The sequence below is a fragment of the Pelodiscus sinensis genome, chromosome 7 (assembly GCF_049634645.1).
Source record: "Pelodiscus sinensis isolate JC-2024 chromosome 7, ASM4963464v1, whole genome shotgun sequence".
Classification (NCBI taxonomy): Eukaryota; Metazoa; Chordata; order Testudines; family Trionychidae; genus Pelodiscus; species Pelodiscus sinensis.
Genome location: NC_134717.1, coordinates 12718312 through 12743769, shown reverse-complemented (window position 1 = coordinate 12743769; position 25458 = coordinate 12718312). Strand labels below are relative to the sequence as shown.

The 25458-nt window shown below is 49.4% G+C and overlaps 1 protein-coding gene across 7 annotated transcripts in view; it reads left to right on the top strand.

Annotated features, from left to right (window-relative positions):
- MARCO (macrophage receptor with collagenous structure) overlaps positions 1 to 25458 on the top strand; it is a 102110-nt gene that overhangs the window by 56469 nt on the left and 20183 nt on the right. For 3 of the 7 annotated variants that reach the window (XM_075933238.1, XM_075933235.1, XM_075933239.1), the window contains one exon: positions 24667 to 24768. In XM_075933238.1, coding sequence (XP_075789353.1) covers positions 24729 to 24768 — 40 coding nt within the window. In that variant the 5' untranslated portion in view covers positions 24667 to 24728. Of the gene's footprint in view, positions 1 to 14151; positions 14264 to 20829; positions 21097 to 24666; positions 24769 to 25458 lie in introns of those variants that run through there. The other 4 variants (XM_075933237.1, XM_075933233.1, XM_075933232.1 and 1 more) reach the window with 4 other exon arrangements.

Sequence of the window (25458 nt, the reverse complement as noted above, 5' to 3'; positions counted from 1 at the left end):
GGAGGCTTGCTGAAGGGCTGGGAGTTCCTCCCAGGCTCTGTGAACCTGTCCTTGACCTCTGTGGCCAAAAGGGATGGAGAAGAAAGCGCTTCCACATAAGGCACAGGGCTGTCTAGGTAGCGACTTCACCGTGTCTTGAATGAGCTCTGTGCCCCACAGAGATAGAAATGGTTCCTCCCCCGTTGAGAAGCTCAGCTGACACTTCGAGGCCTACACTGCAGCCTTTTCCCACCAGCCATGCTCCCCTGTCCCCCAAGTGACACTGATCAGAGAGGGGGACTAGTCAACAGTCAGGCCCTGCTTGAGACAACATTCGCCACTGGAACTCCTTCCAGCCCACCTTCCAACCATTCCACTGTCCTGCCAGCATTTCCATCACAAACGGGGCTCTTTGAGCACAGCTCGAGGGTGTGCTGTGACTGGCTGCTCTGAACTGCGTTACACCAGTTAGGTTGGTGAACGTGGAGTAGACAATACTACCCTGTTAAGTAGTTCAGTAGGGGTTTGTGTAATGCTGACAGACCCTCATTGTCTGCGGACAGATTTGAACCTGGGACCTCTGGAGCTTAGTGCATGAGCCTCTGTTGCATGAGCTAAAACCCAGCTGGCTTTCAGCTAAGGCTGTAGAGCACACTCATTATTCTCTATAAGTGGTCTCTGTGCCACTAGATGGGACAGAACAGCATGCCCATGAGGAGTGTGTGTTGCACTCGTATGTAACATTTCACCTAGGCACAATGTAGTCCTCTCTCGGGAGATTTCGGGCAATAGAAGGTTTTTCAGTCTAGCAGAAAAAAGGCACTGAGAAGATCAAATGGGCTGGAAGATGAAACTGAACAAACTCAGACTAGGACTTTTACAGTGTTGTATTGAAAACCCCACATTACTCAATGGCCCTGATGTCAGTAAGCCTGAAGAGCAATTAAATGAATGAAAATGTGCTAAGATTTCTTCTAGTGACAGAATTGCAAGAAAAATGCCAGGAAATGTGTATAAAAGTGCTTATGCTGACACGGGTGAAGTCACAATGAGCATGACCATTTCTCAGCAATTGGATTGAGCAAGATCTGTCCAGGATGTCCTTCTTTGCAAAAAGAACAAAATGTATTACCCAATGAGAAAGGAGAACTGAAATATCATGTAAAGCAGATTGAAAATGCCAGATTTTGAGGTGACCAGTGGCATGGCCATGTAAGTACCAGACCCCTCCAGGAACAGAATGGGAGTGTGCCCCATGAAAAGAGCAGGAAAAACAATGACAGGAAAAGCAATCCAAGGCATTGTCTCGAGCTGTCCCCCTTATCCAAGGGGTGAGCTGGGAAACGGATTGCATTTCCCGAATCCCGAGGCTGGGTTTGTCCTCAGCCGAGGTGAGAGCATGCTGCTCTAAGCCTGTGTTTCTCAAAGCGGTCCATGGACCCACTCTGAGAAAGTTGCTCACTGGCTGCTCCCATTTGTTTATTTACTGGATCTGTGGAGCCTCGCAGCTCCCATGGGCTGCCACTTCTGGCAACTCCCCTTAGCTGAAAGGGACAAACCATAGCCATCATGAGCCACGAGGCTCCGTGACTGTGGAGCCGGTAAATAACAAACAGGAGTGGCCAGTTAGCAGCTTTCTCAGGGTAGGTCCGCGGACGGAATGCAGAGGATGGAGCAGCGCCAGCCTCCCTCCGCTGGGTTTTACGTTCACGTCAGTGTTTTCAAGTTCCAAATGTGAGCCTTCTTGCCAAGAGGGAGGCAGCCTGAGCCAGCTTGGTTTGCACCAGATGCCTGAGACATAAGGGCAAGCCTCACGGTAAAAATGGAAGGTGCATCTTCAGACAGTACAAGGCAGCTACCTGCCATGTTCAGGGGGAGCGCAGAATCCGGAGCAGGATTAGTCTGTGTGTGCTTGTTGTGCACACAAAAGAGGGATCTTGTTTCTGCTACATGGGTAAAGGGGCACAAGTTGGGGGACAGTTTAAATTGTGGCGCTGGCTTTTGCGCTCAACAGGGATCATAGAAGCACAGAACACTAGAACAGGAAGTAACTTCAAGGGGTCATCAAGACCAGTCCCTGCACTCACAGCTGGACCAAGCACTGTCTAGAGTACCATCCCTGATAGATGTCTGTCTAAACTGCTCTTAAATATCTCTAGAGATGGAGATTCCACAACCTCCCTAGGCAATGTATTCCAGTGCTTAACCATCCTGACAGTTGGGAAGCCATGAGACAGTGGGATCTTAGGCATGTTCTTTGAAATTCCCAGCATTCGGTAACCACGCATGCTCAGTTTTTCATACTGTCCCTTGCACTTAGGTTTGAAGGGGAGCAGCTTAGCATTTACTGCCTATGAACTGTGGACGGCCACTGGGTGAAATATTTCAATTCTGCTCATGCACAGTGATGTAGGAGTGGGGTGGCCAGAGGAGTCTAGTGGTTCAAGTTGAAATGTTTGTCAGTGGCAATCAGGATGCGGATGGAAGGTTAGCGGCCCCTAAAAGCAGCACCTCACACCAGGATCCTTATGAGGACAGGTGGCTGTGTGGTGCCATCCATCAAGCAGAATATTATGCGTTAGATTCTTATCTTAGTTATATCAGCGTAAATCCAGAAGTCTGAATTAGGAATATGACAGTTTGGGGGTCTTCCTAGTGGATAGGGGGCAAACTTACTGAGCTTTTTTATGTAACGAAAAGGAGCAGAAGGTTGAAACAGCCATGTTAAATAAGACACAGGCTGGGATCAGCTTACTTCTCCTCTCCAGCTCAGAGCTCCTGTGTGCAGATTTGATCTCAAGATGATGCATCATGACAGCTGTATTTATGTTGTTTCTAATAGATAGAAGAGCTAACCTATTTCTAATAGAAGAGCTAACCTAATCCATTAGAAGAGCTAACCTATTTCAAATGTGGCTGATTTTGATAACACTCATGTTTTTGTAGATCTTATGAGCCTATTTCCAGCTTGGCTTTTACACCTGGGAAATGTTTGGGCTCAGATATTACTTGTACAGGGAACAACTGTGTGTTTAAATGGGAGAGGCCGGATGATACTTAGGATCTTAAGAGAACAATGTTGCTTGTCAGAGATAGCCTTTTTCTTGCAGAACATATTTTTCTCTTTACCATGCTGAGGGGGCCTCCCTGGTGTTAATTCATCTCAAAGGACAGGTCTGAATCTCAAAACACTTTGCAGGTGGTTCCATGAATTCATAATGCAGCTGGGCCAGGGCTAAAGAAGGGTGGAGGGGAGCAGGTTCTGGTGCCAAATTAACGTAACTCACGGCAGAAAATAAATCTGGTTTCAATCTCTGCACCAAAGCTAGGGAGGAGAAATGTCAGCCACCCAGCCTCTGTGCTTTTATCGCTTTAGCACAAGTGCTTCTTCATGAGACCCCGGGGAGTCACCAGGTGCTGCATACAGCTGTGGAACCTGTACACACACACACACACTCTCTCTCTCTCTCTCTCTCTCTCTCTCAGGATGTGCCTTGTTCCATTTCTCATATTGCCACTGCTGTGGGGGCTCGCTTTCTGCCTCCCATATAAACATACTTCCCGACTGCAGCTGCTGACACCACTCATGTGCTCCATGTGCAGACTCCGGGCTCTCCTTTGGGAATAAGAGAATCTGGAGCCCAGGCAGGGGGAGAAGAGTTGGGCAAAGCAATTTGTTCATTTTATGGCCCTCCCCATGAGAGAACAGTAAGGCTGGCGGCCTCAAAGGGACGCAGGGAGACTGGGTGCCAGCCCAAGGGTATTCAACGCAAAAAGCGTCCTTCCTTGGGCATTGAGACTCTCTTTGCAGTGGGGCTTTGCATTGTAAAGGTGCCTTGCCTGCTGCAAATATCTCCTGCCCCCCCCCTCCCCACCCCAGTTCTGGGATGATTGTTGAGCACTGTTCTAAGAGATGGGCCCACACAGGAAAAACTCAGAATGTGACGCTATTGGAATCCCAATGTTTTGCGTTAATACAAGGGGCAGCACTGACACAGTGTTCGCATCCAGGGTTTTGGTTTGGCCTAGTCGTTGAAATCTTCTCTCATGTGAACATTTCTGTAGAGCCTTTAATGCTTTCTTTCACTCCTCTGTGACCCTCTCCTTTTTCTGCTGTATTGCTTTGAGATGTGGTATCCAGAAGTAGACTGTTGTGTTCGAATGAGAGCCTCAAGGCCTGATTTATAGTATTCCTAGCTCTGTCACTGACTAGCTCAGGGCCATGGACAATGCACATAGGATCTGATTAAATGCCCATTGAACTCAACAGACTTCACTGGGCATTGGATTGGGCCCTTACTCTTTCAATGGAACCACACACAAGAGTACACTTACACATGTGCGTATCTTCTTTCAGGCTCTGTGTCTGTAAAATTGAAAACCTGATGTGGCAGAACTCTTTGATACTCATTTCAATAACAATATTTTTTAAAGGGAGAGAGCCAAGAAACACATTAACTAGATGAATCAGATGATAAATAAGCCAGTTCAGCAACAATCTTGTAGCTACGCTATTGAAGTACAGATCAGTTCGTCTGCCATTAAGTTATTAGCATGCAGTCAGTTATTCATAAAAGCTTTCATGTGTCTCTTATTTTCTATAAACCTCTTGTTTCCCCACTCTCATGGCCTTTTGTGTTTTAGGACAGGTTTACACTGGAAATCTTTGCCAATATAGCCTTTTCACTTAGGGTACATCTAGACTACAGGCTTTTGTCGACAGAAGTTTTGTTAACAGATACTGTCGACAAAGCTTCTGTCAACAAAGAGCGTCTAGACTACATTCAGTTCTGTCGACAAAGCAAGCTGCTTTGTCGACATGGCAGTGTAGACACAAAGGACAGTTTAGATGCAATAACGCCTTCTGTCGACAAAAGGCGTTATTCCTCGTAAAATGAGGTTTACCAGTGTCGACAAAACTGCCGTTTTCTGTCGATGTTATGTCGATGTTATGTAGGTTTAGTGTTGTCGACAAAAGTCCACTTTTGTCGACAAAACCCTGTGGCGTAGACACACCCTTAGGGTACGTCTAGACTACCACGTTTTGTCGACGGAAGTTTTGTCGACAGATACTGTCGACAAAACTTCCGTCAACAATTTGCGTCCAGACACATGGAGTTCTGTCGGCAAAGCAAGCCGCTTTGTCGACAGAACTCCGTAGTCTGGACGCAACGTTACAGGCAATAACACCTTCTGTCGACAGAGTTCTGTTGACAGAAAGTGTTATGCCTCGTAAAATGAGGTATACCAGCGTTGACAAAACCACGGAGTTCTGTCGACGTTATGTCGACAGAACTCCGCGGTAGTGTAGACGCTGGTATTGTTTTGTCGACAAAAGTCCACTTTTGTCGACAAAACTAGGTAGTCTAGACACACCCTTAGAGGTATGGTTTTTATGCACCATTTTTATACCAGCAAAGGCTCTAGTGAAGACACTGCTATATTGGCATAAAAGTATTTTTGCTGGGGTCTCTTATTTTGCTGAAGGAACCAGTGAAAATTATGCCATCAAAAGCACTGGTTTTTTTCTGTTATCCACTGAGATTACTCTAGGATGGTTTGCAAGTATAGAGATAGTTAGCGGCAAACCTTTTATGATGTAGATGTGTCCATCGCTACCAATCCTGACTGGAAGTTGAAAGTCAGAAGGCAAAGGAGTTATAAGTAAGCTCAATTCGTGTGTGTGTGTATGAGCGTGTGCACAGGGGATGTGGGTACACAAAGAATCCTGGAGTACATCATTTGAATAAAATGGTCACAATCAGCTCCTTTGCTATCTCACCGTAGAGTGTTTTACTAATGCCTGTCACCACAGTTACTTGGCTTTTCTCACCTTGAGTTGCACCTTATTCGTCAAGTAATTGCACTGAAACGAAGGAGATTACGGATGAGTGAGAGGAGCAGAATACTGGTGCAAATTCTGCAAAGCCAGTGCCAGGGTATTACTTTTGAAAAGGCCTGGAAGCAAAGAACATTTAAGCTTTTCAGGTCTCTGGATGCAATTATCTTGGTCAGAAAGCTGTGCGGAAGCTGTAGTGCGGGGGCAACTTGCTTACCGCATTTCTCAGAGAGGTTTTAAGAAGTGCTGCTTGTCGGAGGAAAGCCTAGCAGAGCCATGCATCAACAGAGAAATGCAGACACGGGGCTACTGTCAGGAAACAGGTAACATGAGGGGCTCATGCTTTGTTGCTTCCCTAGGTCAAACTCACTGAATGAGGGCTCCTTGTTGCCCTCAAGTCCCCTCCCCCCCACAAACTCTGTGTGTGCCACCCTCCCAACTCTCTCTATTTCAGGGATTCCTCAGAAATCCCCCTCTAGGCCTTCCATCTCAGGAACTGTGTATCCCCCCTCCCCATGTGCTACATGCTAGGGATTCTGTACATCTCCTGTCATCCTCCCTCATGTCCTTGTCTCCCATTCTCTACTCCACCCCAAGTGAGGGGATCTGTGCACCACCCATTCCTCTTTTCACTCTATTTTCCCCCTTCCCCATTAAACCAGAATTCCCCATTTCTGTCACTACACGAGGCTGTGTGCTGCCATTCCTGTCAAGCCGAACTACCACATTCTTCCCCGTATCCACTTCCCTCTCAGGTCCATTTATTGCCCCCACCAATCTTACATATTTGCTTTCTCTCTAGGAGAAGGTTTCCACATTTTAAACTGTACTGGGAACCCTGGCAGGAGCTGAGAAGGCGTGTGAATTCTTAATGACCATCGGTTGGTTCTTTGAGCTTTAGACAGTTACTGAGGTGGTGGAAGCTAGTGAGTCTGCTTATCAGATACCTGGGCTCTGTGCCTCCTCTCTCCCAATTTTCCCTTCTCTAGTTTTCTGATTTTCCCTAAAATCACCGATGCTTATTACATTCTCAAATTGTTGATATTAGTCTGATGGGGATGTCAAAAGTTACCGTGTTACCAACAGAGAAATATCCTCCAGTTGAGTGTAAGACCGTACCTCACTCAGCCAACAAAACTCAGGAAAACAAACATAAGAACAAAAGACCATACTAGGGCAGGACAGTGGTCTGTCTAGCCCAATATCCTGCCTTCCAATAGTGGCTGGTGCCAGATTCTTTAGAGGGACTGAACAAAACAGAGCAATTATCAAATGAGCAATCCTCTGTCATCCAGTCCCAGCTTTTGGCAATCAGAGATTTATGGACATCAAGAGCATGGGGTTACATTCCTGACCATCCTGGCTAATAACCTTCCATGGAGCCATCCTCCATGAATTTATCTAATTCTTCTTTGAACCTAATTATACTTTTAGCCTTGATAACATCTCCTGGCAATGAGTTCCACAGGTTGATAGGGCATTGTGTGAAGAAGTACATCCTTAAATTTATTTTCAGCCTGTTGTCTATTAATTTAGTTGGCTGACCCCTGGTTCTTGTGTTATATGAAGGGGTAAATAATACTTTCCTATTCACTTTCTCCACCCCATTCAACCTCTGTTTTATCCTCCCTTCATTCTCTCTTTTCCTAGATGAAGAGTCCTGGTCTTTTTAATTGCTTCTTGTATGAAATCTGTTCCAAATCCATAATTATTTTTTGCCCTTCTCTGTAGTACTTCCATTTCTAATAGATCTTTTTGAGATAGGGCAACCAGAACTGCATGCAGTACTAAAGGTATTGGAGTAGCAAAATGATACAGTGGCATTATGAGATTTTCCTGTCTTATTGCCTATCTTTTTTCTAATGATATCTACATTTTGCTAACTTTTTGACTGCTGCTGAAATTGAGCAGATGTTTTCAGAGAATTATCCACGATGAGCCCAAAATCTCTCTTGAGTTGAAACAGTTAATTCAGACGCCCTCATTTTGTTTTCGATGTCCATTACTTCACAGTAATAAACACTGGATTTCATCTGCCATTTTGTTGCCCTGTCACCTGATTTTGTTAGATCCCTTTGTAACTCTTCACAGTCTACTATAGGCATAACTATCTTGAGTAATTTTCTATTATCTGCAAAATTTGTCTGCAATATTAACACCCTTTTCCAGATAATGTATGGATACGTTGAACAGTGCTGGTCCCAGCACAGATCCTTTGGGGAACCATTTATTTACCCCCTCTTTGCTGTGAAAGCTAACCATTCATTCCTTTCCTTTATTTCCTATCTTTTAACTAGTTACTGATCTGTGAGAGAACCTGCCCTCTTCTCTAATGATTGCTTAATTTGCTGAAGAAGCTTAATTTGGTGTGGGACCTTTATCAATAGTTTTCCGATAGTCAAAGTATGTGATATCAAATGGATCACCCTTGTCAACCTATTTGTTTACATCCTCAAAGAACTCTAATAGATCGGAGAAGCACAATTTCCCTTTACAAAAGCCATGTACAAAAATGTACAGAAGTTCATTTCGTTCTGTTGTAAACTCTTTCTTGAGGCTCTGCCCTGTCTGAACACCTTAGTAGCAGGACAAATGAGTGAGGCTCAGGTTGGCTAGTTCTGAGTGAGCACTTAGCTTTATGACCCTTCATTCTGACATGAGATGGGTGAATCTTAGTGGTAGGGCAGCTGGCAAATATCTGAAGCCAACAATAGTGATTTGGTAAAATGGCCGAAGTAGGGAGCCCAACCACGTAGGTCTACTCTCCCCTTCATTACTGATGATCTCTGGATCCATGATGATGAATCATAGAAATGTAGACATGGATGGAGCCTCTAGAAGTCATCCAGCCCAGCCCTCTGTGCTAGGGCAGGACTATAAATATGTAGACCATCCCTGAAAGGTGTTTGACCTGATCTTAAAAACTACTAAGGATGAGGATTCCACAACCCCCTTTGGAGGCCCTTTCTAGGACTTACCTAGCCTTATAGCTAGAATTTCCCCCCTAAATTCTAAACCTAAATCTCTCTTATTACCAATTACACTGATTATTTCCAGACCTAGCATCAATGGACATGAGAACAAGAGAGCACCGTCCACTTTATAAAAGTTGATAATGTATCAGGTCCCTCCTCAATCTTTGTTTTCTCAAGATTAAATATGATAGTTTTTTTAACCCTTTCCTCATAAGTTAGGTTAGCTAAACCTCTAATAATTTTTGTTGCTCTCCTCTGAACTCTTGCCATAGCTGTCTCTCTCCACTTCTTTCTTAAAGTGTGGTGGCCAGAACTGGACACGGTATGAGCTGAGGCCTCATCAGTACCTAGTAAAGTGGGGCAATTATCTCCCTTGTCTTGCATATAACATTCCTCTTCATACACCCCAGAGTGATATTAGCCTTTTTTGCCACTGCATCACACTGAGTGTGTGATCCACGCTAACCCTCAGATCCTTTTCCACAAGACTACCACCTAGCCAATTATCCTCTAGCTTCCCGCAGCATCCACTGGTCGGGAACTGGGAACCATGGCAACTGGGAGGTGCGAACAGCCATGCCTGAGGATGCTCAGGTAAGCAAATTGTCTGGCAGCCCACCAATGGCTAATCCTGATGAATCACATGTGGCCTGTGGGCTGGAGGTTCCCCACCTCTGGTATAAGGACTTTCTCAGGCCTGCCAGGTGTTGGAATGACCCATGAAGGATACAGACTGTCTGTCTGTTCCTTCTGAGAGGGAGGTTTTCCTGCTTGCCTGGCTACACTGTCCCCTGACTGGAATGGAAATGACACGTAGTGAATGAGCCAGGATGTGACACGTGGTGAATGAGAAAAGCAGCAGTTGCTGGCACGGAGCGAGAGCCTCTGTCTTTAAGGCCTCTATGACAGGGCGTTTGCCCTGTACTGGCCCTTTAAGGACAAAACCCCAGCTCTGAGCAAGGGCTGAGAGCAAATTCCCAGCTGAGGCAGCTCTGCTAATGAGGGCCCAGCTGAGGGTGATATAAAGAGGGACTCCTGGTGGGAAAGAGAGACCTGACCACTGCTCTGGCTAGAGAGCAATAGGGCCCTGATTGCCAGGGAAGCAGGTGGCTTCCTGGAGGTAGAGCAGGTGGAAGCTCTGGTCAAGCAAGCTCCCAGGCTGCAGGGCCTGAAGCAAGTCCCGAGGCTACTAGGGCTGTAGAGAGACAGCCATGGTAGGCAGGGGCAGCAGGTCCACACCCGTTTGCCAGTGATGAGTGGCCATTACAGACTGCAGTTTGCCCCTGAGGCAGGGGCTAGATGAAGACTGGCAGTAGGTCACTGAGGCAAGGTGGGTACAGGGGAACTGGATGTTCTCTGGGAGGAGAACAAGGTGCCCTGGGGAGGGGAGGACCCTGGAGTGCAACCAGGATAAACACCAACCCTCAGAAGGGGGGCTCAGACACTGGAATTGGCACTGCCGGAGAGCAGTGTCCTGAAGAGGACACCGTGGTCAAAGAGAAGCGTGGGGAGACACCAGCTAGAGGGAGGCATCCAGCGAGTCATCAAGGTAATTCCTAGGACTGCTGGCTGGAGGCGCTATGGTGGTGTCAGCCCTATGACAGGCTCCCTCCTTGTTTGTCTGGAAGGGATGTGTCAAAGGACTGAGGCGAGCATCACAGATGAGTCCTATTGCTTAGCTTAAATGAAAGGACGCATGAGTGTAGCTGCGCATCCTGCTCCTGCCCCTACAATGTGCTGGAAGCTGCTGTTCTATTAATAATCACATTGCTTTAGCAAGCCCTTCACCCAGTCACGCACCCTGCTTCAGCATGCATATTTTCCCCTTATTTAGTAACCCAATTGCACAATCAAAGTCAATCAGTCGCTGCAGACAGAGAAAGCACAGCAGGATCTAAAGCATCGCAGAAGGAGAAGAGCCAGCAGCTACAATGAATGCACAGCCGAGGCTAAGGAAGCAAATCCAATAAAGGATCGCATGCTCCTTCTTACTGTGATATAAATGTTTATTAGAGCCGGGTGAAAGATTCTTCATAAAACATTTTGTCATTTGTTTTGGTTTACACCCTGTTGGAATCCTGTCATGACATTTCCAAATTTTTGATGATACATATTGTCAAAGCTACTTTATAGACTGACTAGAGTACGAGAAAGCCGCTTGTGCCACAAAATTGGCACTTGAGAGTTATGGAACATGGCCTGCGCCCACCTTCTGAAAGTACACAGCTAGCGAATTGGAATACTGGATTAAATGCAGGTGGTGTGGAATTTTAGTCTCTGTCTCCCCAGTAGCATGGTATGTGTTACTACAGCATCTATGCACCTGCCAATCTTTAATATGATTAACCTCACAGCACCTCTGTGAGGTAAGGACAGGCTGTAATCTCCGTTTGACAGAGGGGGAGCTGCTGCACAGTGACACCAAGGCCTGTACCCTCCAATGTTTATAGACACCAAACTTCCAGTGATTTCAATGGCAACTAGGCACCTAAAAACCTTTGTGGCTTTGGCCCTACATGCCTTGCCCAAGGCCTGTGAAGTTGCAGGGCAGTGACACTGGTTCTCTCAAGTCTCAGGCCAGTCACGCTTGTGAAGCAACGGGGACAGATGGTATATGCTTAGCCGCTGCGTGGGGGAGGGTAATTCTGTTCATGGAGGGTGTGTCTAGGCAGCGGTGCTATTTTGGGATACTTCCAGTATCCCAAAATAGCATTTTCCGCATCTTGACAGCACTCCTGATATTTTTGAAATAGCTTTCAAAATAACAGGCGTGCTATTCTGATATCCCTTTAAACCTCGTTCCACCAGGATTAAGGGATGTTTCGGAATAGCTTTCGATTTCAAAATTTGGCACTGTGTAGAGAGCACCAAATTTCAAAATAAGCTATTTCAAAATTAGCTCGAAATAAGCCATGCAATTTGCATAGCTCAAATGGTGTAGCTTATTTCACGGTAAGGGTGTAGTGTAGACACACTCAGAGGGTTTCAGTATCTGGTTTCACTGAGATTCGAAGTGATAACTAACCATTTTTATGGTCTCCCTGCAAGGGAATGGGGCACTGGCCCTGGGGCAGTCTGCCTGGCTGGTTGTTTCACCACCACGGACCCTGGAAGCCTGGAGCACCCAGCTCAGGGGGTCATGCACATACTAGGCCGCCTTGGCCCTTAGGAACCCAAATTGCTAGGATTCCTGGCTCTCCACAAGCCCACCAACAAGCTGCCAATGAACCAGTCAGGCAAGCTGATAGTGAACTCTGCTGGGCAGGCAGAACTGAATTCCATTGGCTCTTTTGTGGGCAGTGGTTAATGTAGGCAAGGGAAGGTATTGCCTTCCCAAAACTACTCACATTGTCCAGCTGCCCGGGAGGGACTGGGACCATGGCATGACTGCCCAGCAGCTGGGGAGGGCTGGGCCTGCGGTGCGGAGTTTGGCGGGGCTTGGTTGGGGGGGGGGGAGGGAGGTTGTTGAAGGGGCATGGTTTCAGGGGAAGGAGTTTGGCTTTGGGTGGAAGGGTCAGGGCTTTGGATGCCTCCTCCAGGTGGGCTTTCACCCACCGCCCCTAGGGGCTTCTCTGATACTGAATTGTTTTGCATGGATCAGTGAATGCAGATGAAAGAATGTTTGGTCAGTATATTGCTGGCCACATCTCTGTAGGGGTGTTCCCAATACACAAAAATAAAAAAAAAAACGTGCATATTGGATTAAATGGGTTGCAGGGCCTGTGGGGAAATCACTCAAAGACGGGGGAAAAGTGAGAGGCTTTAAGAGCTCAATCCTTGTAGTTTATTTTAAAAAAAAAACACGGAGGAGGTGACTTGATTGCTGTGTAAGTGCCTAAACAGTGGATACTAAAAGACTCTTCAATCTAGTAGAGAAAGTCATAACAGGAGCCATTGGCTGAAAGGAAAAGCCAGACAAATTCAAATAGGAAATAGGCCACTCATTGTTAACAGCAAGGGTCGCCACCTCTTGGAACGAACTATCAGGGCAAATGGTGGATGCTTCATCTCTTCAAGTCTTCAAATCAAGCCTGGATGCCTTTCTGGAAGGTTCACTTAAATCCAACACAAATTATTGGGCTGAACAAAGCAACCTGGCAAACTTAACTGGCCTGTGGGGGCGGGGTCAGAGGAGAGGAGCTAATGGTCTCTTCTGGACTTGAGAAATCAAGGCATTTTTGTGTTCCCTGAGAAAGCACAGTGCATATTCCTCCTCCCTACAGGCTGCAGCAATTCCCAGAGCAAGTTGGCTGCTGTCAGGCTTCTGTCAGGTGGTAGTCAAGAATGTGGCATTTAACCAAATAAAAAAGAAAAAGAAAGCACCACAGTTTCATGCCACATATCCCACAGTTACCATATGCAAAGTCCTCAGTGACCAGGAGCACTGCAAAATCTCATCAGGTAGTTGGGAATCCTCTAGTAATGCCTATCTTCTAGTCCTATGTTACAGTTGTTTCTTAATTGAGCTTGTGTTTTAAAACATTGTTAAATAGCTTGTTATCCAGTAATGAGGTGTAATGCTCTTGAATAATGGAAGGAGTAAGCGTTTGCCATTCGTTTGCTTTCAGGATCCACTTTTGTAACGATGATTCGATGAGACCTGTGGTAATTTTAATTTGAAAAATAGGGAGTTTTGTGATTCTCCACCGACGTGGCCTTTAGCAAATCACTTTCTTATTATGTTTCTCTATCACTGTCACCGCTGTTGCAAGGTCTGATCAGCATTCTCCTTCGCATAAAGATCTGTTTGTGCCCGCTGGCCCTTCTCTTATTGTCATTTCTTATTTAAGTAATTATTTAAAATGCCTGATGCGGCTCCCATCAGGCCAAACTTTCACAAAGTAATGTACTAATGCATTATAGTTGCAAAGATGATGCAAACTTTCTTGGAGTGGTCTGGGTGAAGTCAGTAAGTAATCAGCATGCTTCAGCAGTTTCATATTTATCCTCTTGTAGGTAAGCAGGAGTTTGCCTAACCTGGTTCACATTGCAAAACAACCTGGTTTGCACTAAAGAATTTTACCCTGGTGGTGTTTCTGGCAGATCACTGGTAGGGACCTGATTGTAAATAAGACCCCTTTGGACTGTCACATTTTTGTCATCATGTTGATTAACCCTCGGTTAATCTGCATTGTAGCGGGAAGGGAGAAAAGGAACAGAGATAGCCCCAATGTATCACAAAGGGAGGGAGCAACTCGTAAGACTACACAGAGTCTTCCTAAATGAAGCAGGGTTGTAGATCTGAGAGGACAGAGTCAGACAGCAGAAGCTCTTCTTGGCATGGGACTTGACAGATGATCAGTATGAGTGTAAATGCTGATTTGAAAACCATTCTTTCCTCTGCATCTTCCCTGCCAGAGCAAAGGTGGAGAGCAAGCAAGGGAGAGAGGCTAGACATCCACAAGGAGCTGTCAAGGAGCCAGGCCAAAGCTTTTGTTTGGATAGACGAAGACAGGTGTGGAGCAGAGAGGTAGGTCTGTGAAAAATCAGCAGGGTTTATGACCTGTGTTGTTTCTGATAGAAACTTTCTTTTCCCTGCAACCAAAGTGACAGAGAAGACTAATCCAACTAGAAGAGGAGGGTGGGAATGCAGCACATATTACAGTTCCACCCTCAACTCTGCAGGGTCACTGGGGCCATGTGCTTTCCCCCTTAATGGATGAGGAGCCCAGCGCAGAGTCCTGGGGAAGGACCAGGAGGGCTGAGAATGCCAGAGAGTTCCACCTTCTGCTCAAGGCGGGGTGAGATCTTTGTCTGGATGGCAATCTCCATCTCTGGCTCTGAAGGGTCTGATCAGGTTCTGAACTCAGTGGGTGAAAATCCATGGAGATCTCACAGAAGACAATAGAACTGCTCCATGGTGGAAGAGGTATAAATCAGGGGACACTTAGATGTGTGTATGTACATGGATGGGAGCAAAAATACATTACCAGGGCAACCATCAAAGAAGAAAAGAAAAGTACTAGGTAAAATCAAGTGAGAGTCATTGTCCTGCTCATTGGTCTTTCAGAAATAACATTCACACTAGAGAATTGCACCTCAAACCCTGGATAGTTGGAGTAAATAGCCTGGGAGCGTCAAACCTAGGGGCTGATTGACTGCACCATTGTACCACTTTCACACCAATGTAACTGTGGAAATTAAGGTCTCATAGAATGGAAGGAGAAGTTGAACCCCAAAGCTCTTTTTTGGGTGGGTGGCACAAAAATCAGTTAAATGGGTTTCACACCTTGTCTGTCAACCATACAGGCCATTGAGTGCTGCAGTAACAAGCAACTGCTGCTCCTTTTCAGTGAAATGTGTTTGCCTGCCTGCATGTTTATAAGTTTTTTCAGTGCGACTTAGCCGCCATGGCTTTCCTAAAACCTCCTTGGCAACCAAAAGCACAAGCATGTTCATCATATGGCTTCCCAAGCAAACGCTGATAATGTAAGGCTGAAGCAAGCTAATCACTAACCACGACTGTACAATGGTTGTACATGATTGTACAATGTAACCATGGTTGTACAATGTTCTGCTACTTTCTACATTAGAACTATGGAGGGGCATCCTTTCCAATGGTGTGATGCCCAGCTAAGGCACAGATTGGCAGGGACAGGGCCTGAGCTGCAACATTCAGGATTAGATTTTAGCAGGGAGTGACTCTAGGCTTCTGTTTAGGCCCATTAAAAAGATACATGCCTGCGGTAAAATTGGGATTCTGAACGTCCTCCCCCCGAAGTCTGGGAGAGCTAATATATGGAGTCGTGGCTCGTGTCCAGCTGAGGTTTATTCAAGTACATTTAAAAGTTTACTATATACCTAGCAATTTTCAGCCAATCAGATCCCCAGTTAGAATAAGAATTATTGCACCTACCAATGAAATTCATTCCTGTGGTCTGCAAGGGCAACATCTAAGCAGCCACCTAGCACATGGCATCTTCTCCATGAAAGAGAGGGACAAAGTATGGGCAAACCCCTCTGCTTAGGCAAAGTCCCAACAGCTCCTTCAAGCCCATGCAGAGCAGAAAGGACCTTGGCTTCTAGGGACTTGGCCCATACATGCAGAGTAAACTGAGTGGTGTTCGATTTTTCTACTTCTGAAAAGAGGCAGCATGTTGTGATATCTGTCCTTGCTCTACCAATGGCTTTCATATGCAAACTTGGGCGACTTATGTCACTGAATGAAAATCAACCCAGGAGTAAATAGCATCCGTTTAATTTTTTGAGCCAAAATGTGAAATTCAGTGGTGCTGAGAACTGCGGTGAAAGTGACATGCAAATGTAAGGGCACCAAGCAAGGGAGATAAGAGACAGTGGCAAAGATTGGAACCAGTCTGCTAGTCAGTGGTTTTCGCAAATGAACACAATTTTCTTGCTGAGGAGGGGGAATGCTTGCAGCAAGAAAGTCTGTGCCTGCATTTATAGTGGTGCATAGAGTTCAGCCCCACTAGCCCTGGTATAAATAGTATCATAGCTGGTGAGACATCGTTTCCTTAGATATACACCCTACCAACTCTTCATGTGCCCAGGCACTCTGTGTGCCCAAGCAGTGCCTGGCTACCTTGCTATTTTCTGACTGCAGACTGCTATTTTTAGCAGTGTAGTATTTGGCTTCCAGAGCCGTTCCATGCCACAATGAAAGGTTCTGGCAGTGGGGAAAGGCCCTGGCAACTTCCCTTGCTGGAGCCTTTCTCATCCATGGGGAGGAGCTGCCTCCCCCCTACCAGAGCCTGTCACTACATCAGGGTATGTCTACACTACAGCGCTAATTCGAACTAACTTAGTTTGAATTAGTTAATTCGAACTAAGCTAATTCGAACTAGCGCATCTAGAACTAAAAACTAGTTCGAATTAGCGTTTTGCTAATTCGAACTAGCGCGTCCACACTGATTGGACGCAGGGGGGCATTTAAGGGCAGCTGAAACCGGTTCTGACAGGGCATCAGGTCAGTAGTTGCTTTGTGTGGCTGCTGTCTGAGGCTATCTGAGGCTCGAGCTTAAAGGGACCCCCCCTGGACAGCCGGTTCTCAGCTTTTCCTGCTTCCTTGCCAACCTCGCCGAGGGACAGCAAAGCGTTGGTCTCTGTGCCCGTCTGTGTCGGTGCTTCCCTTCGGGGGGGCCGCCGCAGGTGGCAACATGGAGCCACAGCTCGCCCTGCACCTTCTGGTGCACTTTCTGGACTTGCTGCTGCAAGCCTGCCAGCAATGGCTCGAGGCTGCCTGGCACCACCTGGTGCACGTCAGCCCCCTGCCTCTCCGCCTGGCCGCCCTGGGGGCCATGGAGGAGCCGCGGCAGCGCCCCGGCACCAGCGTGCCCCGCCGCATCTAGCGTCTGGACACCAGCAGCGACTGGTGGGACCGCATCGTCGTGGAGCGCTGGGAGGACCGACAGTGGACCCAGAACTTTAGGATGAGGAGGGACACCTTCCTGGAGCTCTGTGAGTGGCTCGCCCCTGCCCTGCGCAGAAGGGACACTCGCATGAGACCCGCCATCCCCCTTCAGAAGCGGGTGGCCATCGCCCTCTGGAAGCTCTCCACGCCGGACAGCTACCGATCCGTTGGGAACCAGTTCGGCGTGGGGAGATCCACCGTCGGAGCGGTGCTCATGCAGGTACGGCACTCGTCGGCCACCGAGCTGGGGGGGAGGAGGGCTGCGAGGAGGGGATGGGCCACCCCAGGGACAAAGGGGGGGCGGGAGGAGGCGAAAGCGCCCTGCACCGGAGGGGTCGGTCTGTCCCGGCAGTACTACACGCCGCCAGGGGGGTTGCTACCGGGAGTGGGGCGCGGGGCACTGCCAGGGCACGAACGCTCCCAGGCGCCCCACTGATTGGCGCTTTGCTGTGTCTCTCTCCACAGGTGGTCAAGGCCATCAACCGGGTGCTGCTCCGCAGGGTGGTCCGCCTCGCCGACCCGGACGCCGTCATCCGGGGATTCGGCGCCCTCAGCTTCCCCAACTGCGGGGGGGCCATCGACGGGACACACATCCCCATCCGTGCACCGGAACACCAGGCGTCCCGGTACGTCAACCGCAAGGGGTACTTCTCCGTGATCCTGCAGGCCGTGTGTGACCACCGGGGCCAGTTCACGGACATTAATGTGGGCTGGTCCGGCAAAGCACACGACGCCCGGGTGTACCGCAACTCCTCCGTGTGCCAGCGGCTGCAGGCCGGGACCTTCTTCCCCGACTGCCATATCAGGGTCGGGGATGTGGACATGCCCGTGTGCCTGGTGGGGGATGCCGCCTACCCACTGCAGCCCTGGCTCATGAAGCCCTACACGGGGCACCTCAATCCCTCCCGCCAGGCCTTCAATGCCAGGCTGACCAGGGCCCGCATCGTGGTGGAGGGGGCCTTCGGGCGACTGAAAGCTCGCTTTCGATGCCTCCTCACCCGTCTGGACCTGGCCGAGCACAACATCCCTCCCGTGGTGGCAGAATGTTGTGTGCTCCACAATTTGTGTGAGTGAAATGGGGAGGCTTTCCTGCCAGCCTGGATGGCTGAGGCTGACCGCATGGCTGGACACTACGGTCAGCCCCGCACCGCCGCCATCCGGAAAGCCCAGCGGGGGGCCGTCCGGATCCGGGAAGCCCTGCGGGAGAGCTTCCTGGTGGAGGAGGAGGACTGACCTCTCCCTGCATGCCCCACTGGAGCCTTCTTCCACCCTACCCCTTCCCCTTTCCCCTCCCTACCTACTGTAAAATAAAGACACCTGTTTTTCAAACAAAAACGTATGTTTATTTCACATAACTGGGGTGGGGGAAGGGAGGAATGAGGGTGAGAGAGGGGAGGGGGAAACCTGGGATGAGGGAGCTGAAAGGGGAGGGAAGGGAGGAAGGGAAAGGAAAGCTCAGTGGTGGGAGTCCGGCTGCCTCTCCCGTCTCGCCACACTGCGGGTCCGGGGGCGTCGGTGGGAAATGGTTGTGGAGGGGGGGGCAGGAGGGACAGGGGGTGTGGAGGAAGCAGGAGCGGAAGCAGGAGGGGGAGCAGGAGGAGCAGGGGGAGCAGCAGGAGGAGGAAACGGGAAGCGGTCGAGCAGGCTCTGGAGGTGGCCTCACAGGGCACGGCCCTGCTCCTCCAGGGCCTCCAGACTCCTCCAGCGCAGCCTCAGGTCCTCCTGGACCCAGTGGTCTTGGGTGCGGAGCTGGTGATCCAGGAACCGGAGGTGCCGCCTCTGGTAGTCCTCCTCGTTCCTGGCTCTCCTGCTTGCCCGGGCACGGGCAGCTGCTGCAGGCGGTGTGGTGCACCCTGCAGGCCCAGGTGCTGCAGCTGTGGTGCAACAAGACCAGCGGTCAATTACCCCAGGGGCCCAGGTGTGTGAAACCCAGCTCCCCTCTGCAAGGCCAGGGCCCCTGCAGGATCCCCAGCTGCTGCTCCGTGGTGGGCAAGGCCCAGGCGCACGGTCCCGGGGCTCCCTCTCGCCCCAGCCCCCCGTACACATAAGGGGAACACGATGGTACTCACATGTGGACACCTCCCCGGCCTCGGATGACACAGGCGAGCGGCTCTGTAGGGTGCCTCGGGGGTCCCAGTCCCGGGCAGGCTGGTGGCAGGCTCCTGGCTCTCGGAGCCCTCCTCCTCCTCCTCCGTCTCCTGGAGCGGGCCCTCTGTCCCGGGGTCTATCACGTCCCGGGGGGCAGGGACGGCATGAGCCCCCAGGAGGCGGTCCAGGGCGTGGAAGTGGGGACAGGCCTCCGGGTTGGCCCCTGGCTGGCAGGCCCGGGAGCAGGACTGCCGCAGATCTTTAATCTTGCAGCGCACCTGCTCCCGGCTGCGCTGGTGGCCCCTGGCGGCCAGGCTGGCAGCCATGCGGCCGTAGACGGCCGCGTTCCTGTGGCTAGTGCGGAGATCGTGGACATTGGAGGCTTCCCCCCAAACCTCGATGAGGTCCACAATCTCCGCACTTGACCAAGCGGGCGCCCGCCTTTTGCGCCCCCGGGCATGCTCCTGGGAGCCGCCAGGCTGGTCCTGGGGAGCAGTGGAGGGCTGGGTGTCCTCGGGTGGCTGGCTCATAGTGTGGCAGGTGCAGGGTCTGCTGGCACGGGTGCTGGCAGCCTTGCAACTGGCACAAACTGTGTAGCCAGCCCGTGGCCCTTTAAGGGCTCCGGGGCCGGGAGGGGGGCAATAGAGTTTCCCTGGTGTTGGCCAGAGTGGCCACCAGGGAAACCTGGGAAGCCTTAGCCTCCCACTAGTTCGAATTAAGGGTCTACACAGCCCTTAATTCGAACTAGCTAGTTCGAACTAGGCTTAATCATCGTAAAATGAGGTTTACCTAGTTCGAACTAAGCGCTCCGTTAGTTCGAATTAAGTTCGAACTAACGGAGCGCTAGTGTAGCACCTATGAAAGTTAGTTCGAACTAACGTCCGTTAGTTCGAACTAACTTTGTAGTGTAGACATACCCTCATGTAGCTCCACATCACAGTGTAGATGCACTCTAGTATGTCTACACTGAAAATAAAAGGTATGTTCCTACCTCAAGGCAAAATAGCCGTGAAAGAATAGCAACTTAGCTTTTAACTCTGCTTAGCAGCTTGAGTTCCGCCCTGGTCTCCTGTGTAGGCATATCTTCAAATGTCTAACTTTAAAGTAATTCAAAGGTGAGTTGTTATTTCTTCACTGCAATTTTAACTGGAGTTAGCTCTCCCAAGGTAAGAACACATCTCTTTTTTTGTGGTGTAGACATACCCGTACATGTTCCTATTAACGCCTTCCCTCATCATGCCCATTTTGTACACTTACTAATGGTCATATTGGTACAACCTACACTATTTTGTTAAGACCCAACATTTAGCCTTCTGCCTCTAAGGAACTGAAGCTTGTGTTCAATCAAACATCACATTGGCTTCAGTGGGAATTTTGCCTGCAAATGGACTGACCACCAAGGCTTCAAATGTTGCAAGGTGCCAAGCAACTCTTGAGCATCCAGTAATCTTACTGAATTCACCTTGCAGGATCGAGCTGCAGGGTCTTTCCATTATGTACAAAAACAAGCACAAGGGAGAAGCAAAACATCTTAGTTATAGGATTTTTGAGGAACTAACTGATCAAATAACCACCCCAGGAATATCTTGCAAGACTAGAAAAATTGAGTTGATTGGAATGCATAGCAGATGACATAACACATTCAACAGATGAAGTGAAAAGTTCCTTGTTTTCTCAGTGCCTGTAGTCTGACAGGACTCCAGGTTAACTACGGTATAAAACGTTCACCATGGACAGTCAGAAGACTTACACTGACAATGAGATTTCGAATAATACCAACACGCTCACTGTGTCAGACAAAATTAGGTTTGCTTCATCTACTACCACCACATTTGAACTACATGGTAAAGTACTTTTATTGCTTAATTAAATTGATTGATAAGTATTTAGGCTGATCTATGAAGAAAAATAGCTGATCTATTTGTGTTACATATGCAATGTTTTTTTACTATGATGTTTTCTATGAGAAGTATCTGAACATTAATAAAGGGATGTATCTGGGACAAAGTTCCTGAAGCCAAAGGGCTAATGCTGAGGAGAGATTCTCCAGAAAACATTAACCATTTTTTCTTCCAGTGGGTTTTTAAACAACCTCACTATATTTTCATTGTGTAAAATGTCAACACCTTAAATATTTAAGATACTCAAATCTCCAAAGCTAATAGAAAATGTAAATTTATGAATTGCATCTTAGTATAAAAACACCATTGCTGACTCAAAACAATTCTAATGTAAAATTAATGAAAATGATTCTTGTAATCAATATGACTCAGCATCATAGACTTTGTAGAACTCAATGAAAGGGAACTTAGTGCATGGTCAAAATAGTAATGAATGCTTCAGCAGCACTATTTACCCCAAGGACTGAGGCTTGCCCAAGAAGTGTTACTTCTTTTGCATTTTCTACTCAAAATTTGTTTTAAATGTTATTAACAGGTTTGTTCTATTTTTCAGTGTTTCGTTTTTACTTATTCTGATGTGTATGGGTGTGTATATAAATACAGGCAGTCCCCGGGTTACGTACAAGATAGGGACTGTAGGTTTGTTCTTAAGTTGAATCTGTATGTAAGTCGGAACTGGCGTCCAGATTCAGACACTGCTGAAACTGACCGCCAGTTCTGACTTACATACAGAATCAACTTAAGAACCCCAGGCGTCCCCAAGTCAGCTGCTGCTGAAACTGATCAGCAGCTGATTCCAGGAAGCCCGGGGCAGAGCAACTCTGCCTGGGGCTTCCTGTAGTCAGCGCTGGTCAGTTTCAGCAGAAGCTGACTTGGGGACGCCTGGGGCAGAGCAGCTGGGGTGCTACTGGACCAACCCAGCAGCACCCCATCTGCTCTGCCCCAGACGTCCTGATTCAGCCGCTGCTGAAACTGACCAGCAGCGGCTGAATCAGGACCTGGGGCAGAGCAGCTGGGGTGCTGCCGGGTTGGTCCAGTAGTGTCCACGGGCGCTGCAGGACCAATCGGCAGCGCCCCAGCTGCTCTGCCCCAGAGTCCAAAACAAAAGCCTGGTCTGCTGGGGGGGGGGGGGGGAGCACACTAGCTGTGCCCCTCCCCCCCCCCCAGCAGACCAGGGACACGGGGAGCAGAGCCGCAGCGGCAGCGGGGTGCCGCGCCTCTGAGGCTTTGCTCTGGCAAAGCCTCTGAGGCGCGGGACCCCCCGCGGCTGCGGCTTCAGTCAGGGTGCCTGTGGTCTGCTGGGGACGGTCCCCAGCAGACCACAGGCACCGGCACCCAAGTGGCAGCAGCAGCGGTTCCCGCGCTTCCGAGGCTTTGCTCTGGCAAAGCCTCAGAAGCGCGGGAACCCGCCCGGTGCCCCTGGTCTGCTGGAGACGGTCTCCAGCAGACCAGGGGCACCGGAGCAGCTTATGAATGGGGCTTTCTCGCCCCGACTTCCGGGGCGAGAAAGCTCCGTTCGTAAGTGCGGATCCGACATAAGTCGGATCCACGTAAGTCGGGGACTGCCTGTATATCCATAAATCACTCTTTTTGAAAAGGACTTATCCCATGCCCTGGGAGTAGTATACTTATTAAACAAACCTCTTTGAATGAAATGCTGGGACAATTGGAAATGGAAATGCAAGCCCAGAGTGGGTTTTTTTGTAATACAAAAATATACACGGTCATATTTATTATTGGATCCTGTGTGCAACAGCACGTAGAACTCTTAAGCAGGAATTCCCATACAGTGAGTGGTAGGATTGCATAGGCCAGGGGTTGCCAAAGTTTTTGATACTGGGAACCAGAAAATCCATTCACGAGCTTTTGGAGGACCGGTAATATTTATTTGCACATTTGAATCTTCATTAAGCAAATGATGAATATGCAAATACATTGTTTCTGGTCCTCCCAAAGCCCCCAGTGCCAACTTTAGCCCACAGAAAAATCAGTCGGGGCTACACAAGTGAGATACAAAAACACAGCCCCTCCAAACCAATGTGTGCTGGGGCTGGGGACAGGGTGCTGGAGCAAGGGACAGGGTGCTTGTGGGTGCTGGGGCAGGGTACTTGTGGAGGTCTGGGGGGGAGGAGACAGGAACTGATACCCGGGGATCCTGTAGCTCCCAAGGCCCAGGAAGTGCACGGGCTGCTCCTCCATCCTCCAAACAGCGGCGCGGTACCTGATGTGCTGGTCCATTGTACGCCTGATGCCTTTCTGCGCAGGGGGAGGGGGAGTCCCGGGCTGCGCCAGTCCCAACTGCTCAGGCAGCACGTACCTTGCTCCTCTGCTTCCCACAGCAGCAGCACGCATTGCCCGAGCAGCTGGAGCTGGCACGCTGGGGACTTTATTCCCCTGCTGCCTTCCCGTGTGGGGGGAGGAGAGAAGGGGAGTCCCGGACTGCGTCTGCCCCAATCGCTCAGGCAGCACGTGCCTTGCTCCTCCGCTTCCCATGGCAGCACGCGCCGCCCGAGCAGCTCAAGCCAGTGCAGTCCCGGATCCCTACCCACTCCTCTGCACACAGGAAGGCAGCATGGAAACAAAGTCCCCAGTGCGCGATGGATCGGGGTTTTAGGTACCGCACCGGCTGTTGGGGGAGGGGAGAGAGCATCCACGCACTTCCGAGACCTGGCGCACAGCTGCAGAACTGCCTCCCAACCCCGCAGGAAGCCCGCACTACCGCCGTTGACACTGGGAGTTCAGCGCGGCGTTCATCTTGGGGGTTGCGGGCAGTGAAGCAGGCTCTCACAAGAACTTTTCTGAGGCCCGGTATTTTGTTTCCTAAGGACTGGTACTGGGCCGCGGACCACAGTTTGGGAAACGCTGGCATAGGCTGTCCATCCAGGCAAACTTTAGCTGTTAGGAGCAATCCATCCATCAATCTGTGCTCCTGGATCTTTTCGTGTTAGTGGGAGTTGTGTGTCTAAGGGGACAGGACAGCTGTTTTGAAGAACAGTTCTTTGAAAGTTAGATTTTTTAAAATATTGTAGCTGCTAAATGAAAGCTTTCAAAACCCAGCCCTGTCACAGGCATCCCTCCCCTTTTAGTACCCAGAGTGTTCCTACGAGAGCTCTGTATACAGTGCCTTCGGCCACAGGGAGCTTCCTGAGCTTATGAGCTTATGCTGCTGCAGCCTTTCCCCGCCACAATGAAAGGCTTTAGCAGTGGGGAAAGGCACCGGCAGGGAGGCAATGGGGAAAGACTCCAGGATCTCCCCACCCCCAGCCCCTTTCCTTTCTACTTCCCCCATGGCAGAGCTTTTCATTGCTGCATGTAGCTGCACACCTCAGTGTGCGTGCAGCCTGTGTTGCCCAGTAACGTGTAGCTACATGTCCCCTGCGAGTGTAGGGAAGGCACGTGTTCCAGAAATGGCGTGGAACTGGCCAAAGAAGTGCACGAGCTGTAAATAAACAGGGGATGGCCCAGGGAACTCGAATGCAAATGAAGCTTGTCTTGTGTCTATTGGACTTTTAGAACCACAAAGCAAGAAGAAACTTCCTGCCTGCTGTGTTTGGACTGCCCTGGCCATCTACTTAATGATTCTAACTATCGGCCTGGGGTTGCTGGCACTAAAAGGTAATTTGCCTGAATGGCCATTTACTGTAGCCTGGAAATCCAAAGACACATGGAATGGATGGCAACGGAGTTGGAGCCTGATGCTTTTGCTTGTGCTGCAGGCTGGGATGCTTCAATAGTCTGAGCATATTGTACATATCAGGGGCTCTTGGCATCCCTCCAGGTGCTGCCCCTCTCCCCCAAAGGTCCCCCATCATGCCAGGAGATGAACTGACAACCCTATCCCCTAGGCCATGCTGGAACCCACCCCACCACCTTACCATCAGGCCTCCCCTTACACTTCCTGCCTGAGGCCACCCAGCTTTTGGCTGTCCTGTCCCAACCTGACCCTGAGGGAGTAAGACTAGAACCCATGACCCTGTCTTGCCCTTCTGTCCACCTTCCTCTTCATTCTTCCCTTCCCCACCAAGGCACAGGCTCTGTGTGTCCCCCGTTCCTCCTCTGCCATATGCCGTGGGACTTAGTCTATCCCGTGTGTGCCCCTCCCCACCATCCTCAGTTCCCCCTCCTCCCCAGCATTGTCATAGCTTTCCATTCTGCCTGGGAAAGTCCCCCTTCACTCAACCAGTTAAGATACTGTGGTGATCAGTGCATTAGAAATAGCCAGCAGATTATTTAAGCATTATCCAGCTAATATCCAAGAGCAATCAATATCACCTCTGTAGTGAGTTGTTATGGCCACCTGTCCCC